Here is a 15543-nt window from a genome sequence, read left to right as displayed (position 1 = left end):
GTTACATAAAGAAACATTTTGCATGCGCTCACGATGGTTCCCTAGGCAGCTTTGGTCCTCAACTACTACGAAACATGCGGGGGTGGCAATATTGCTCTCGAGGACGTTTCCTGGGGAGATAGTTGGGAAGACACATGAAGTTCCAGGTGGGATCCTGGCTATTAGAATGCGGCTTGGGGCGTTTTCTTTTACTGTTGCTTCCCTTTATGCCCCGAACTCCCAGCAGGAAGCTTTCTTGAGACAGTCAATCTCCCTTGTACTTAGTTCGCCAGATAGCGCTATTTTAATAGGAGGGTGATTTTAATCTAGTGATGGACAATGAGCTTGACTGCTCGGGCCAATGCTTTGGACAGACTGGGGCAGTGTCGGAGATGGGGCGTCAGTGGTTGGTTGCGTGTGGGTTGGAGGATGTATGGAGGAAGTCCCATCCTACACTTCGAGATTATTCCTTCTATTCTGCGGCAACCAAGACCTACGCCCGGCTTGATCTTTTCTTGGCCTTGCAAGAGTTTGTCTCAGGTTAGAGAGGCTATGATTGAGCCCAGGGCCTTTACTGATCATGCCCCTATTACTGTTGAACTGGCCATGGAGGTAGGTCGCGTCGTTACACCGAGTTGGCGCTTTAAGGACTCTTTGCTTCAGAGTGAGTCAGCAGTGGAGTCGCTTTGACGTGCGATTGTGGATTATATTGTTTTTAACGATGACAGCAGCACCTCCATGGAGATTGTCTGGGAGGCGTTAAAGGCAGTAGTGCGGGGTGAGGTTATGGCATTGTCAGCGAGGGATAATAGAGAGAGGTGAGAGAAAGGTTAGAGCAGAGAATGGCTGTCTTGGAGCATTCCCATAAATCGACTGGTGCGGCCAAAATCTGGCGAGAGTTAAAGAAGGAAAGGCAGCAGCTGAAGCAACTAGATTGGGATAGGGTGGAGTACGCAGTAGCACTTCTTAAGCACAAATATTATACTGGGAGCAATAGATGTGGAAAGCTTGTAGCGCATCAGTTGCGAGTGCAGCGTCGACAGTTAAATTGATTCATTCCCCTTCCGGTGAAGTGGCCTGCACGAGTGATCAGATTGCTGAGGCCTTCGCGGGATTTTACCGGGGTTTATATGCGGCTGATGAGCGGGACGATGCGGCCCTGGACTCTTATTTGGAGGGTGTAGCAATCACTCCTCTTGGGGAGAGGGAGGTGATGTTATTAGACCAGGAGATAAGGCTAGAAGAAGTTATATCGGCGATTTCCCGCCTGAAGAATGGGAAGTCTCCCGGCCCAGATGGGTTCACGGCGTTGTTTTATAAGACCTTCTGTGTGGAACTCGTCCCGCTACTCACCCGGCTTTTTAATTCCTTTCGGACGACGGGGACCCTGGCGCCTAGCATTCTGGATGCTACTATTACTGTTATACATAAATCGTGTAAGAATCCGGAGGACTGTGCTTCGTATAGGCCGATCTCGCTTCTGAACATAGATGCCAAATTATTCACTGGGATACTTGCCTTCCGCCTTAATCCTTATATGCTGGGTCTTATTGATCTTGATCAGTCAGGTTTCATTCCAAATCGACAATGCGGTGAGAATACGAAGCGGCTTTTGCATCTGCTAGATAAAATTGATAGATCCCGAAGAGAGGCGCTCTTCCTTTCAATTGACGCTGAAAAGTCGTTTGACAGGGTTCATTGGCCATACCTTTTCCGGGTCCTGAAGCGTTTCGGCCTGGGTCCGGGCTTTAGATCTTAGATCTTGGATCCAGTGTGCTTATCGCTCCCCTAGAGCAGCGGTTCGAGTCAATGTTGTGCTCTCTGCGTCGTTTCTGGTTGGGCGTGGGACTAGACCGGGATGCCCACTTTCTCCCCTACTGTTTGCACTTTATATGGAGACCTTCGCACAGCGCTTGCAAGACAGCCCCTTGGTTTCTGGTGCAAAATTGGTGGAGACCACCACCTTATTACCCTATATGCAGACGATGTGATTCTTACACTTGCGGAGCCCGCCACCTCTTTGCCTGCACTTAAGGAGTTATTAGTTGAGTTTAGCCAGGTTTCGGGATTTAAAGTGAATATGCAGAAGTCTCAGGTCCTTAGTCTGTTTTTGAGCACAAATCAAATCAAATCAAATCATTAGCATTTGTAAAGCGCGCTACTCACCCGTGCGGGTCTCAAGGCGCTAGGGGGGAAAGGGGGGGTTATCGCTGCTCGAACAGCCAAGTCTTTAGGAGTCTCCGGAAAGCGGAGTGGTCCTGGGTGGTCCTGAGGCTGGTGGGGAGGGAGTTCCAGGTCTTGGCCGCCAGGAAGGAGAAAGATCTCCCACCCGCCGTGGAGCGGCGGGTGCGAGGGACGGCAGCAAGTGCGAGGCCAGCGGAGCGGAGGGGGCGGGTGGGGACGTAGAAGCTGAGGCGTCTGTTGAGGTATTCCGGTCCCTTGTTGTGGAGGGCTTTGTGTGCGTGGGTGAGAAGACGGAAGGTGATCCTTTTGCTGACTGGGAGCCAATGCAGGTGTCTCAGGTGTGCGGAGATGTGGCTGTTGCGGGGTACGTCGAGGATGAGGCGGGCCGAGGCGTTTTGGATGCGTTGCAGGCGGTTTTGGAGTTTGGCGGTGGTCCCAGCGTAGAGGGTGTTGCCGTAGTCCAGGCGACTCGTGACAAGGGCGTGGGTCACGGTTTTTCTGGTGTCGGCGGGGATCCAGCGGAAGATCTTGCGGAGAGTGAGGAAGCAGGCGGAGGACACGGCGTTGACTTGCTTGGTCATGGTGAGAAGAGGGTCCAAGATGAAGCCGAGGTTGCGGGCGTGGTCTGCGGGGGTCGGTGCGGTGCCGAGGGCCGTGGGCCACCAGGAGTCGTCCCAGGCGGACGGGGTGTTGCCGAGGATGAGGACTTCCGTTTTTTCAGAGTTCAGCTTTAGGCGGCTGAGCCTCATCCAATCTGCGACGTCCTTCATACCCTCTTGTAGGTTGGTCTTGGCGCTGGCGGGGTCCTTGGTGAGGGAGAGTACAAGTTGGGTGTCGTCGGCGTAGGAGGTGATGATGATGTCGTGCTTGCGTACGATGTCGGCGAGGGGGCTCATGTAGACATTGAAGAGTGTCGGGCTGAGCGATGAGCCTTGAGGTACGCCGCAGATGATCTTGGTGGGTTCTGAGCGAAACGGAGGGAGGTAAACTCTTTGGGAGCGGTTAGCGAGGAAGGAGGCGATCCAGTCCAGGGCCTGGCCTTGGATCCCGGTGGAGCGTAGGCGGGTGATTAGGGTGCGGTGACAGACGGTGTCAAAGGCAGCCGAGAGGTCGAGGAGAATGAGGGCGACTGTTTCACCGTTGTCCATCAGGGTTCTGATGTCGTCTGTGACTGAGATGAGGGCGGTTTCCGTGCTGTGGTTGGTTCGGAATCCGGTTTGTGAAGGGTCGAGCAGGTTGTTGTCTTCCAGGAAGGTGGTCAGCTGTTTGTTGACGGTCTTTTCTATTACCTTGGCTGGGAAAGGTAGAAGAGAGATGGGGCGGAAGTTTTTCAGGTCGCTTGGGTCAGCCGTAGGTTTCTTTAGTAGGGCGTTGACTTCAGCGTGCTTCCAGCATTCGGGGAAGGTAGCAGAAGAAAAAGAAGAGTTGATGACGGTCTGGAGGTGCGGGGCGATGATGTCGTCGGCTTTGTTAGAGATGAAGTGCGGGCAGGGGTCCGAAGGGGCGCCGGAGTGGATAGAGTTCATGATGGATTTGGTTTCTTCCGTGTTGATGTGGGTCCAGTTGTTGAGGGTGATGTCCGGGGAAGCGGGTTCAGTGGTGTATGGTTGGGTCTGGTGTCCGAAGCTGTCGTGGAGGTCGCTGATCTTGCGATGGAAGAAAGTGGCGAGGGATTCGCACAAATCCTGTGAGGGCGTGACGGCGTTGGCGCTGGCGCTGGGGTTGGAGAACTCTTTGACGATGCTGAAGAGTTCTCTGCTGTTGTGGCTGTTTTTGTCTAGTCTGTCGGTGAAAAAGTTCCTTTTGGCAGTGCGGATCAGGTGGTGGTGTTCGCGTGTAGCGTTCTTGAGGGCGGTCATGTTGTCAGCGGTGTGGTCCTTGCGCCAGGCCTTCTCAAGGGCACGACAAGTTTTCTTTGATTCTTTGAGGGTGTCAGAGAACCAGAGAGGTTTTTTGGTGTTGGTCTGTCGATGCGTGCGTTTGAGGGGAGCAAGGTTGTCAGCGCAGTTGGAGATCCAGTTTGTGAGGTTGAGAGCTGCGTCGTTGGGGTCGGTGGTGAGGGTGGGTTGGTTGGCGGCGAGAGCGGAGAAGAGTTGCTCTTCAGGGATCTTGTTCCACTGTCGACGAGGGATGGGTTGAGTGCGGAGGTGGGAGGTCTCGCGTCGGAATGTGAAGTGGACGCAGCTGTGGTCGGTCCAGTGCAGGGCAGAGGTGTGGCTGAAGAAGACGTGTTTGCTGGCGGAGAAGATAGGGTCGAGCGTGTGTCCGGCGATGTGGGTGGCGGTGTTCACCAGTTGTTTGAGGCCGAGGTTGGCGAGGTTGTCGAGCAGGGTGGTGGTGTTGGGGTCGTTGTTTTGTTCCAGATGGAAGTTGAGGTCGCCTAGGAGGATGTAGTCCGGTGAGGCGAGGGCGTGCGGGGAGATGAAGTCGGCGATGGCGTCGCTGAAAGAGGCGCGAGGTCCGGGAGGACGGTAGACGAGGGATCCTCTGAGGGTGGTCCTTGGGTCGGTGCGAATCTGAAAATGCAGGTGTTCAGCGGCGAGGGGGGGGTCTTCGGTGGAGGTGGTGACGCTGATGGAGTCTTTGAAGATGATGGCGACACCTCCTCCTACTTGGTTGGTGCGGTCTTTTCTGGAGATCTTGTAGCCTTCGGGGATGGCGGTAGCGATGTCTGGAGCAGAGGAGGCGTTCATCCATGTCTCCGTGATGAAGGCGACGTCCGGGGCTGTGGAGTCCAGGAGGTCCCAAAGTTCAACGGCGTGCTTGTGGACGGAACGAGCGTTGACCAGGATGCACTTGAGGTGGTTGATGGCGCGTGGGCTTGTGGTCGTGGTAGTTGCGTGGTGGAAGATGCGTTTGCAGGAGTTGCAGGCGAAGGGTCCATGGGTGCGTTTGGGGTGAGCTAGGAAGCAGGTTTTGGAGCGCCCTGGGTTGAGGGCGTGGAGGGTGGTGGGGTCGTAGCGGATCAGCGGGGCTTGGGGGAGCTGGGGACCAGGGGTCGTGGCGCTGGGCGCGGGCCTGGCGCGGACGGGCGCCATAAGAGGTAGGAGGGGGGGGGGGAGGGGTCAGCTGGGGGCGAATGGGAGCTGGGGGGCGGGGGCGTGCAGGAGGTCGCGGCGGGAAAGCGCGAGGGAGGGGGGGGGACAGGTAGAGTGAGAGGAGCTGGGGGAGGGGGTTTAGGGTGGAGGAGGGTGAGTGTTAGGAGGTTTGGAGATTAGGGAGAGAGATAGGAGTAGGGTTGTGAAGATAGGGGAGGGGGGGTTGTAGAGGTGGGTGAGGGAGAGAGGTAGAGTGAGAGGATAGGGAGATAGGTAGTAGAGGGGGTGGCGGGAGGGGGGGAGAGATAGAGAAATAGATAGAGAAAATAGATAGAGAAGTCGATAGATAGGGAAATAGATAGATAGACAGATAGGTAGGTAGGAGGAGGTGGAGAGTGGGGGAGTTAGATAGTGAGATAGGGAGCTAGAGAGATAGGAAGATAGGAGGAGTGAGGGAGGTAGATAGCGAACGGGTTAGCTAGGGGTGAGAGAGGGGGAGGCGAGTGAGGGAGGGGGATGAGGAAGGAGCAGGAGGGCAGGCTCGGGGGAAGAAGACGGAGGAGGTAGAAGAGCCGAAGACAGGAGAACAGAAGACAGGAGAACAGAAGACAGGAGAACAGAAGACAGGAGAACAGAAGACAGAAGCACAGAAGATCGGAAGAACAGAGAAGAACAGAGAAGAACAGAGAAGAACAGAGAAGAACAGAGAAGAACAGAGAAGAACAGAGAAGAACACAGAAGAACACAGAAGAACACAGAAGAACCGAGAAGAAGAACACAGAAGCACAGAGAAGAACAGAGAAGAAGAACACAGAAGACCGGAAGAACACAGAAGAACAGAAGGGAAGAACAGAAGAACAGAAGAACACAGAAGAAGATTGCAGAGGGGGAGCGAGGAGGGAGAGACAGAGAGGAGGAAAAGAAGCAGGAGCAGAAGAGAAGGTGAGTGGCGCGGGGCAGGGCGAGGGGCTGGGAGGAGGGGGGTACTTACAGTTAGGTGGGTCTCAGGAACACAGGAACTCGGGAACTTGGAGGAGCTGCAGCGGCAGGGGGAGCGACCTACCCTTGGGTCAAGGGTCGCTACCACTGTCGCGCAGCGGCCGCCATAAGAGGTAGGAGGGGGGGGGAGGGGTCAGCTGGGGGCGAATGGGAGCTGGGGGGCGGGGGCGTGCAGGAGGTCGCGGCGGGAAAGCGCGAGGGAGGGGGGGGGACAGGTAGAGTGAGAGGAGCTGGGGGAGGGGGTTTAGGGTGGAGGAGGGTGAGTGTTAGGAGGTTTGGAGATTAGGGAGAGAGATAGGAGTAGGGTTGTGAAGATAGGGGAGGGGGGGTTGTAGAGGTGGGTGAGGGAGAGAGGTAGAGTGAGAGGATAGGGAGATAGGTAGTAGAGGGGGTGGCGGGAGGGGGGGAGAGATAGAGAAATAGATAGAGAAAATAGATAGAGAAGTCGATAGATAGGGAAATAGATAGATAGACAGATAGGTAGGTAGGAGGAGGTGGAGAGTGGGGGAGTTAGATAGTGAGATAGGGAGCTAGAGAGATAGGAAGATAGGAGGAGTGAGGGAGGTAGATAGCGAACGGGTTAGCTAGGGGTGAGAGAGGGGGAGGCGAGTGAGGGAGGGGGATGAGGAAGGAGCAGGAGGGCAGGCTCGGGGGAAGAAGACGGAGGAGGTAGAAGAGCCGAAGACAGGAGAACAGAAGACAGGAGAACAGAAGACAGAAGAACAGAAGACAGAAGAACAGAAGACAGAAGCACAGAAGATCGGAAGAGCAGAAGAACAGAGAAGAACAGAGAAGAACAGAGAAGAACAGAGAAGAACAGAGAAGAACAGAGAAGAACAGAGAAGAACAGAGAAGAACAGAGAAGAACACAGAAGAACACAGAAGAACACAGAAGAACCGAGAAGAAGAACACAGAAGCACAGAGAAGAACAGAGAAGAAGAACACAGAAGACCGGAAGAACACAGAAGAACAGAAGGGAAGAACAGAAGAACAGAAGAACACAGAAGAAGAGCACAGATCATGAGGAAGATTTGAGAGCTCGATACTACTTTATTTGGTCGTCCTCACGCCTTTCCCATCTGGGGGTTGAGTTAGCGACGTCTACCGCAAAAACGGTGAGCCTAAATTACAAAAAACTGGTACGTGATATACAGCGGGATCTGGAGGTATAGGGGAAACATAAGCTATCATGGATATATGGCCTATATGGTAGGGTGGCTGCGGTTAAGATGACGGTATTGCCGCAAATATTATATATATTTCAGGTGCTCCCGTTGACCCCAACCCCTCGGATGGTTGCTACTCTACAATCCGTGGTCTTGAGATTTATATGGGAGGGTCGGCCGCCGCGTTTATCGCGACAGTTTCTATACCGCCCCAAGAGCAGTGGGGGATTGGCGATCCCGTGTCTTCTGAGATTTTCAGGCAGCCCAGCTGCGCTTTCTTGTAGAGTGGAGTCGCCCACTCACGGAGAAACACTGGTGTTTTATGGACCAGGCGGTGGCAGGCTCTCATATTTGGAAGGAGCCCTGGCTCCGGCGTAGGCATAGGGCTGGAGGTCTTTATGCATCCCCGATTACTGGGACAACGCTGCGGGTATGGGATACAGTGCCTTGCCGTTAAGGGCTGACTTCTTTTTCCCTCCCCGATGACTCCCATCGGTGCGAACCCTGACTTTGAGCCTGGAAGGCCTTAGACGCTGGTATGAGGGGGGTTGTAAGAGAGTGGGAAGTCTCTTTGACGAACATGGGGTTTTGTCCTTTGACCAGATGAGAGAGGCCTATGGCCTAGTGGAGGCGGATAGGCTGATGTATTATCAGGTTTGGCATTGGGCTCTCTTACCGGCGAACAGAGCTTTGATGGATAGACCTCTCACGCCATTTGAGAAATGGCTGTTCCTAAAGAAGGATGATAAGAGAATTATCTCTGAGCTCTATCGCCTTCTGCAAGGAGTAAGTCACCTGCCTAAGTCAAAGGGTCAGCTGAGATGGGAGAGAGAGAGCTGGAGAGAGAACTCTCGGATGAGGAATGGGACAGCATATTCTATAGAATACATCATATAGTGCGGCAGGGACAGAGACATCATATAAAGTCGCCTCTTACTGGTACTACACTCCGGCGTGGTTGCACGCGTGGCATCATGATAAGACAGACCTTTGCTGGAGAGGGTGTGGAGCTACAGGCACTCTGGTACACTTGCTCTGGCACTGCCCCAAGTTACATCATTATTGGGGAAACATTATAGATGATATAGATGTAGCGTTCCAGGTCACGATCCCGAGGTTCCCATCGTATATATCCTACTAGGGCTGCCCAATCCCCTTACTTTTCCTTTAAGATCTCTAAAAGGGAGGCAGATAGCCCTAGCACTCAATGCAGCGTTGCAACTGATTATAGCCCTTTGGGGTACAGCTAGAGTCCCGACTCGCGTCTCATGGCTCCAGAAGCTCTGGTTTATTCTCGCAATGGAGAAACTTATGTTAGCGTCGCAGCAGCGGGTACAAGATTTGGGTGCATTGTGGAAACCATTTATTCTGCTTCTTTCTGCAGAATCTACTGAGCTGACATGCCCGACCTACCTGAGAGTCTTTAGGATGATTTGAATCATGGGTTGGAGTGCTGCAGGAGGGGTTGCTAGAGGGGAAGTGCGATTGGATAATGTAGAGGTTAAGGAGGGGAAAGATAGATGGATGACACTGTCTCTCGGAGGGAAGCACTGTTGAAATGTTTCTTTTTGTATGTTTATATGGTTTTCATCCGCGGGGCTGATATTCTGGAGGACTATTGGTCATCGTCAGTGGACACATGGCTCAGCAATAAGAAGATCCTTTGGGGGGTCCCTATGAGCATGGTTTTGGGACTCATGAGAGAGACCTTTGTATGAAGCTACGATATTGCCATTATGCTGCTATATATCATTCATGCCCCTCGATGAGCAGTGTTTTGTATATTTATATTCTTATAAAACAATAAACAGATTTGATCTTAAAAATCACTTGATTTTATTTGTGAAATGCGTGCATACGTCATGCCTTTTCTGGTGTTAAGCGCTGCTCGAGCGCACCGGCCAACTACTGAAAACATACGAGGCTCCTTGTTTTCTGGATTACTTTTTTGGGTTGAGCGCGCAAGCGCTTTGGCCCCTGTTATTATCTCTGGCCTTTTAATCACGCCCGTCAGTTTTGTTGGTTCGTGGTCTTGCCTTTTAAAAATTGCTTGATTTTATTTGTAAAAGGCATTCGTACGTCATGCCTTTTCCAGTGTTTAGCGCTCCTAAAGAGCACCAGTAAACTACTGAAAACATATGAGGCTCTGTTTTCCACATGGATTCTGGAGTACTTTTTCTTTCCTACGCAGCGTGATCGCTCTGGGCAGTAGTCAAGTGCTTTGCATGACATTGACCCGGTTACATGGATAATTGCACTTTTGCTGGTTACGTGGGTAATTGCACTTTTGCCGATACATTTGACTGCGAGCGAACTTCTGTTTCCTTTTGTGTGCCTCCTTCACACTTGTGGTGGCCACCAGCTCGCTTATGTGAAACTGTTTTACTTTTCATTTTCAGTTTATGTGGCAAGAAAAGTCCAGTTAGGATTTTACAATGCTAATAACTCTAACTCAAGCAAATGCGAGACTCGTTGCATTGCATGGGCTTGTTCTTTTTTTTTTTTTTTTTTTTTTAGCGTCAAGCACGCAAAGTACTCTGTCCATGTTGTAATCTCTTTATAGGCTTGTAACCTTGCCCATGTCACGCCCATCAGTTTGGTTGGCTCATGGCTTACCTTTTAAAATTTGCTTGATTTAATTAGTAAAAGGCAAGCATATGTCATGCCTTTTCCAGTATTTAGCCCTCCTCAAGTGCACCGTCAACTACTGAAAACATACGAGGCTCCGTGGTTTCCATATAGTTTCTGGTCTACTTTTTCTCTTTATTTCGTATGCAGCACAATCTCGCTGGGCACTAGTCAAGTGCTTTGCATGACATTGACCCTGTTACATGGATAACTGCACTTTTGTCAGTGACATTGATAATTGCACTTTTGCTGATTATGTTTCACTGCGAGCGAACTTATTTTCCCTTTTGTGTCTGCTTCACGCTCATGGCGGCTATCGGCTCCATTGTGTGAAACTGTATTACTTTTCATTTTCAGTTTGTGGCAAGAAAGGCCCAGTTAGGAGTTTACAGCGCTAATCACTCTAACTCGAGCAAACACGAGACCCGTTGCATTGCAAATAATTGTTTTCTATGCAGTGCGATCTCACTGTACAGATGCCGATAAGTTTGACTGCAAGTGAATTTCTGTTTCCTTTTGTGTGTCTCCTTCACGCTCATGGTGGCCATTGGCTCGCTTATGTGAAACTGCTTTACTCTTCATTTTATGTGGCAATAAAAGTCCGGTTAGGACTTTAAAACGCTAATAGCTCTAAGTCGAGCAAATGCGAGGCCCATTGCATTGCAAACGCTCGTAACATCTGCTCTTGATGTGGTCGCTTGCCTAACCCTGCACACATCTCCCCTTAAAACACCCGAAGCAGGCAGCACAGCAGGTGGCAGATGTTATAGGAAGCGGACTTGCCTTTATTTTGCAGCCTTGCTGTGATTGGCTCAGAGTGACACCGCCGTTCAGCACAGCTCCCAAATAGATCATCCTGTAGGCAAAGTGCAGCTGGAAAAGTTGAATACTGTGCTACGGACTAACTTCGTTTGGAAGACCCTTTATATCCCAAACCGAAAAGGCACAGCCCACAGCCGCCTTGTTTTCTGGGCCTCAGTGTTAGTTACAGAAGGCTTCTACCGTCTGGGCCCTGCCTATATTTTACCGATTTTGCAGCCTTTACCAGTTTGCATTGTTGTTAGTCCAGAGGAAAAGCGCTGTTTGGTCGGATACCTTTTACGCTATATATAAAAAAAAATATGCACAAACGATTTAAAAAACTCGAATCCTCCGTTATTCAGTTGCTGAATATTTGAGCAGAGGGAACAATGGGTTCTTAAATGTTAAACAGGGAAAGTCTCTTTTAGAAGGTGTGTATGGCATCCTCGTGACAGCTGAAGAAAATGCCACCTTTCCGCATGTGAACACGACATACATACGCACACACACATTTTGAATATCACGTGCATGGAGTGACCTTGGCACAATATGCAGGGTTATCAGTCTTCCGGATCACAAGGGTCATGTTTGGTGTCTAGGGGCGAGAAACGGGTTTCCTACATCACCTTTTACTGGACATTGATTCACCGCCCACAGAATTCCAGAATCATCCAAGTCAATTTTTTTTCCAGTGTAAATTCTGTCAGGTTTGAGGCAGCGTTTTCTCCCGGTGGTCAGCATGAGACTGAGACCCCTTCGAATGCAGTCACGTCCTCAAATTAGTACCAACTTTTGTATGAGACACATTTGCCAAAGGAATGGCCCTGCGCCTTTCTTAATTAGCTGTTCATTCGGACCTCTTGGGACTCTCAAGATCCGCATAATTCATGTATACTATGCTGGTTTGTTGTGTTTAGTAGTTACTTAAAAATATATTTCACCAGAAACAAATATCAATAGAAACATCCATTTGTGTGAAATCACCGTGAATAGGTGTTGTGACCATTAGCTGGGTTGTTTTCCTTCAGTGAGTGGGGAAGTACACTGTCCTGTGCTAAAAACATGGAATGTGCACTGTAGTCTTAAATGTGTGAATGCACTTTTTTTTTTTAAAGCTTGCTCTAAATGAGGTGCATTATACTGCACTGTACTCGAAGACAAACAAACATTCTGATGTGAACCTCTGGGACTGCATCAGGGCACTGCCTTTGAAATATCCTACAGTCGTTCCCTTATCTTAGTACCCCAGATGGCGTCTGGTAAGAGCAGTTTCACATTTGCGGTTTCACTCTTCGATGGTTATCAATCCTACGTTTTATAGGAGTGGGCATCATATAGTGTGAAACGGGATTCAAAAATGGATGCCAGGAGAAGGGGCTTGACGACCTATAGAGGTACTAGCTCCCCAGTCACGACTGTCACTCAAAAAAGTCTTACAAATAGCATCTTTATTCCATTTTTCATGTGCAAAAATCTACTGCATGATGTATAAATTGAGATAGCTCAAAGTTTACAAAATTTAGAACATGTAGAAAACCTCTTTGCATTTGTCCACCACAGACCCTACCCACTCACTGTCTTTCACTGGGCCATTCGCACAACATAACGCCAGCCTTCCTAAACCATCTACATGGTTTTGCCCCAATCCCCTCCACTGTGACCTGTGCAGCGGATCTATTCAGGATGTTCCCTGCTTAGCTTATTCCCTGGATCCACGGCCACCTCTGGGGATTTAGACCATGAATCTGTCATATCTGTTGTGAGGAGGGGTCCTCCCAGAATCCACTACTTCTTCTCCAAGTTTGGTTTTTCCCCATGAATACACCACCTGCTGAAGGCTTTTGTATGGATTTACCACCTCTCTAGAACCCTTTCACAGATTTGCTACTTTTTTGGGGGCTCTTCTAAGGACTCGCCACCTCTCTTGGAGGCTCTCTGTTGCTACTTCATCTCTCTTGTGGGCCCATCCATGGATACAAGACTCTCCTGTAGGGTGGTGTATGAATCTACCATATCTACCTGGGACTCCTCCATGGACCCCCGTGTGCCCACCTCCTCTGCTGGTATCACAGATCTACCACCGATGCATAGGGCTCCTTGAGGAATCTGCCGTCTCAGCTGCAGATCCTTGAATCCTCAGCTTGTGCTGGGTCTCTTCTGTTGATGTATTGTTTCTGCTAACAATGGCTGAAAATGGATCTACCACCTTTCCTGATGGTGTGACTCGACCACATTTGCTATGGTCTCTTTACCGTATATGCATCCACTGCAACAGGCTCTTTCATGCTTCAGCCACGAATACAGGCGTGTGGATAGACCCATTACCTCGCCTGGGGGTTCTTCCCTGGACTCTGCTTGTTGGTCTTGCCTGAATGTACCACCTCTCTGGAAGAGGCTTGCATGAATCAATCATCTCTGGTAGACGGTGGCTCTATCTGCAACTGTCTATGCAAGTTAACAAGGCTGTCCTGATAGTATATTAGGGTGGATTGAGGGTACATATGGAGCGGTATAAAAAGTGTGTACCATTGTGCACATTAATGATTAGACTATTTCTGGAGTATTCCCTCCAGTTCTGGAGGCTTCAGCCGGAATATTCCTCCCAAGTCTCTGGGACACCTGTTAAGTGTTGTGGACACTTCTGTGTGTCTACTTTTGGTTGCTGCATGCCATTCCGCAGGTCACTTTTGGAACATACATGCTAATGGTGAATGCCGTAAGTTTGAAGGCAGTGCAGAAATTGTTAAACCAAAACTATGACTAGTTAGTAGTATGTTTTATGATTTGATCACTCGGAATCTAACTGTGTTCAGTGGCGGGATGAGGGTCCGCAGACAAATGTCATAGTACAACAGTAGCTGTGTGCAGGATATGAAACTAGATGCGTGTGCTCAGGAATAACGTACTAAAAGACATATCTAAAGAAAGGGTGGTGAATGGGCAGAACAACCCTCATCCGAAGAGAATGTGTCATAAAGCTTACATGACTGTGTGGAAGAAGGAAGGAAGCTAGTTTAATGCCAGAAGCTAATGAATTTTCCAATTATTTCATTGCAAGTCTTGCATAAAGTAATCTTTGAATTTTAATAGCTAACATGTATTGTTCACAAGGACACCGACAGAGGTCCTATGTTTTAATGGTTTTGTCATAAATACAGAGTTGAAAACAGCAGAGGGTGCTCATGACGTATGATTGCCTTGGTCCCATCCCTTTTTTACCTTCGCAAATACACTCAATTGACCAACGTGTGAATGACCAACTCCTCTGTGTCCGTATTCTTAAATAAGTTACCCACCGACATGTTATAGACTCTGCCTAGCCTTCCCACCCTTCTACCACCACGAATGCCGAAACATCACCACACGTCCCCTTTGACCAGCAGTCTCCTTTCCGTTCTTAATTTTTTTTCTCATGCCTCTGTACTTTGGAATTTGTTTGATGTGTTTGTTTTCTTATCGTCCAACAGGTGAGAAGTGGATGGGGCCTGTCCTGCCAGGGCAGAAGTCTCTGCTGTAGAGGCCAGTCCCAGGAGAAGAAGCTGCTATCAATATAAAATGAAGCACTTGAAGATAACTTGGCGAGTTTGGTGGGGAGGTGGAAATGGGCCTGGTCGTGTGGAGGAGTTCAATGTCATGTGTAGGTTTAGAAGAGGTAGCAGTATTGACCAGGCTTCAAAGGGCTGCAGAATATGAACCGAGAAACTGGTGCCTGCCGTCAGCCCACAACTTCCTGCGCTACGAGGAATGCAGTGGGTTGTCTGCTCATTGAAAGCAGGATTGAAATAGGCCAGCTGAATGGGACATGGGGGCTTACAAGCTTGGCTGTATACAAGGGGGTGTACAGTGTTACGGTTGAGATCTTTGAAAGCTGATGCAGAGCTCTCTATACAGAAAACAAGCTCTTAAGTGAACATTGCACCCGGTGAGCAACAACTGGAAGGCCTTGCGAGCTGCTGCCTTCACTGTGTCACCTGTGGCTTCCTCTCATTGCCTCACTCCAGCCCTGACAGCGCTCATTACATCGATCAGGCTTACAGCAATAATCCTTCCTATGGGCTAAATGAGCAGCTCTTGCATTAACACATGCTGCATTGGCTTTTAGCGTCCCTCCTAACATTTCTGTATCTCACTCTTTCCAGGTTTGCTGTTATATGCAGACTTACACCGGTTTGTTCAACTTGTGTTTGGGTCATCAAAAAAAGTTTAATTAAAAATAATTTGAGTTTGGAGTCTTTATTGGGCATGAACGTTGATGTACACCTCCATGCTTTTGATTGGGGATGTGCGTGATGCTTCAGTGGCTGTGAAGTGGACGGAAGGCCTGGACCCCTTATTCTCTTCCAACCAAAGCTATGTTCACCTCTGTGGCATCTACACAGGATAAAGCATCGCTCCGGTACGGAGCATGAATCTAAAAACTCCATGGCCATGCACACAATCTCGCTGGACGGCCAGCCTTTTCAGTATGTTGCTTATGCATCAACCTCGGCACTCGTTAGACGTTTGTGAACTGGAATCACTGGCTAGCAAGCTTTGGAGATTTTTATTTTCCTTCTGTATCGCGCCATCTGCTCTAGAAATTATGCAAAAAGTTTTTTTTTCTTTTCTAAATGCATACTTTCCCCTTGTTATTGAATTGGACATAGCACTGCTGATCTTTGGAGTCCTCAGCCGACGTGTTTCAGAGAAGAGGACCACACCTTTCCTGTTTAGTTTTCCTAATGATCTGTAGTGTGTCGTAATACCA

At 49.7% G+C, this 15543-nt stretch overlaps 1 protein-coding gene across 3 annotated transcripts in view; it reads left to right on the top strand.

Moving 5' to 3' along the window:
* GSTK1 (glutathione S-transferase kappa 1) overlaps positions 1–15013 on the top strand; it is a 112806-nt gene extending 97793 nt beyond the window's left edge. For all 3 annotated transcript variants that reach the window (XM_069242949.1, XM_069242950.1, XM_069242951.1), the window contains exon 8: positions 14264–15013. In XM_069242949.1, coding sequence (XP_069099050.1) covers positions 14264–14313 — 50 coding nt within the window. In that variant the 3' untranslated portion in view covers positions 14314–15013. The remainder of the gene's footprint in view (positions 1–14263) is intronic.
* Positions 15014–15543: the final 530 nt, after the last annotated feature.

Source organism: Pleurodeles waltl, chromosome 7 (assembly GCF_031143425.1).
Source record: "Pleurodeles waltl isolate 20211129_DDA chromosome 7, aPleWal1.hap1.20221129, whole genome shotgun sequence".
Lineage (NCBI taxonomy): Eukaryota > Metazoa > Chordata > Amphibia > Caudata > Salamandridae > Pleurodeles > Pleurodeles waltl.
This window is presented reverse-complemented; position numbering and strand designations above follow the sequence as displayed.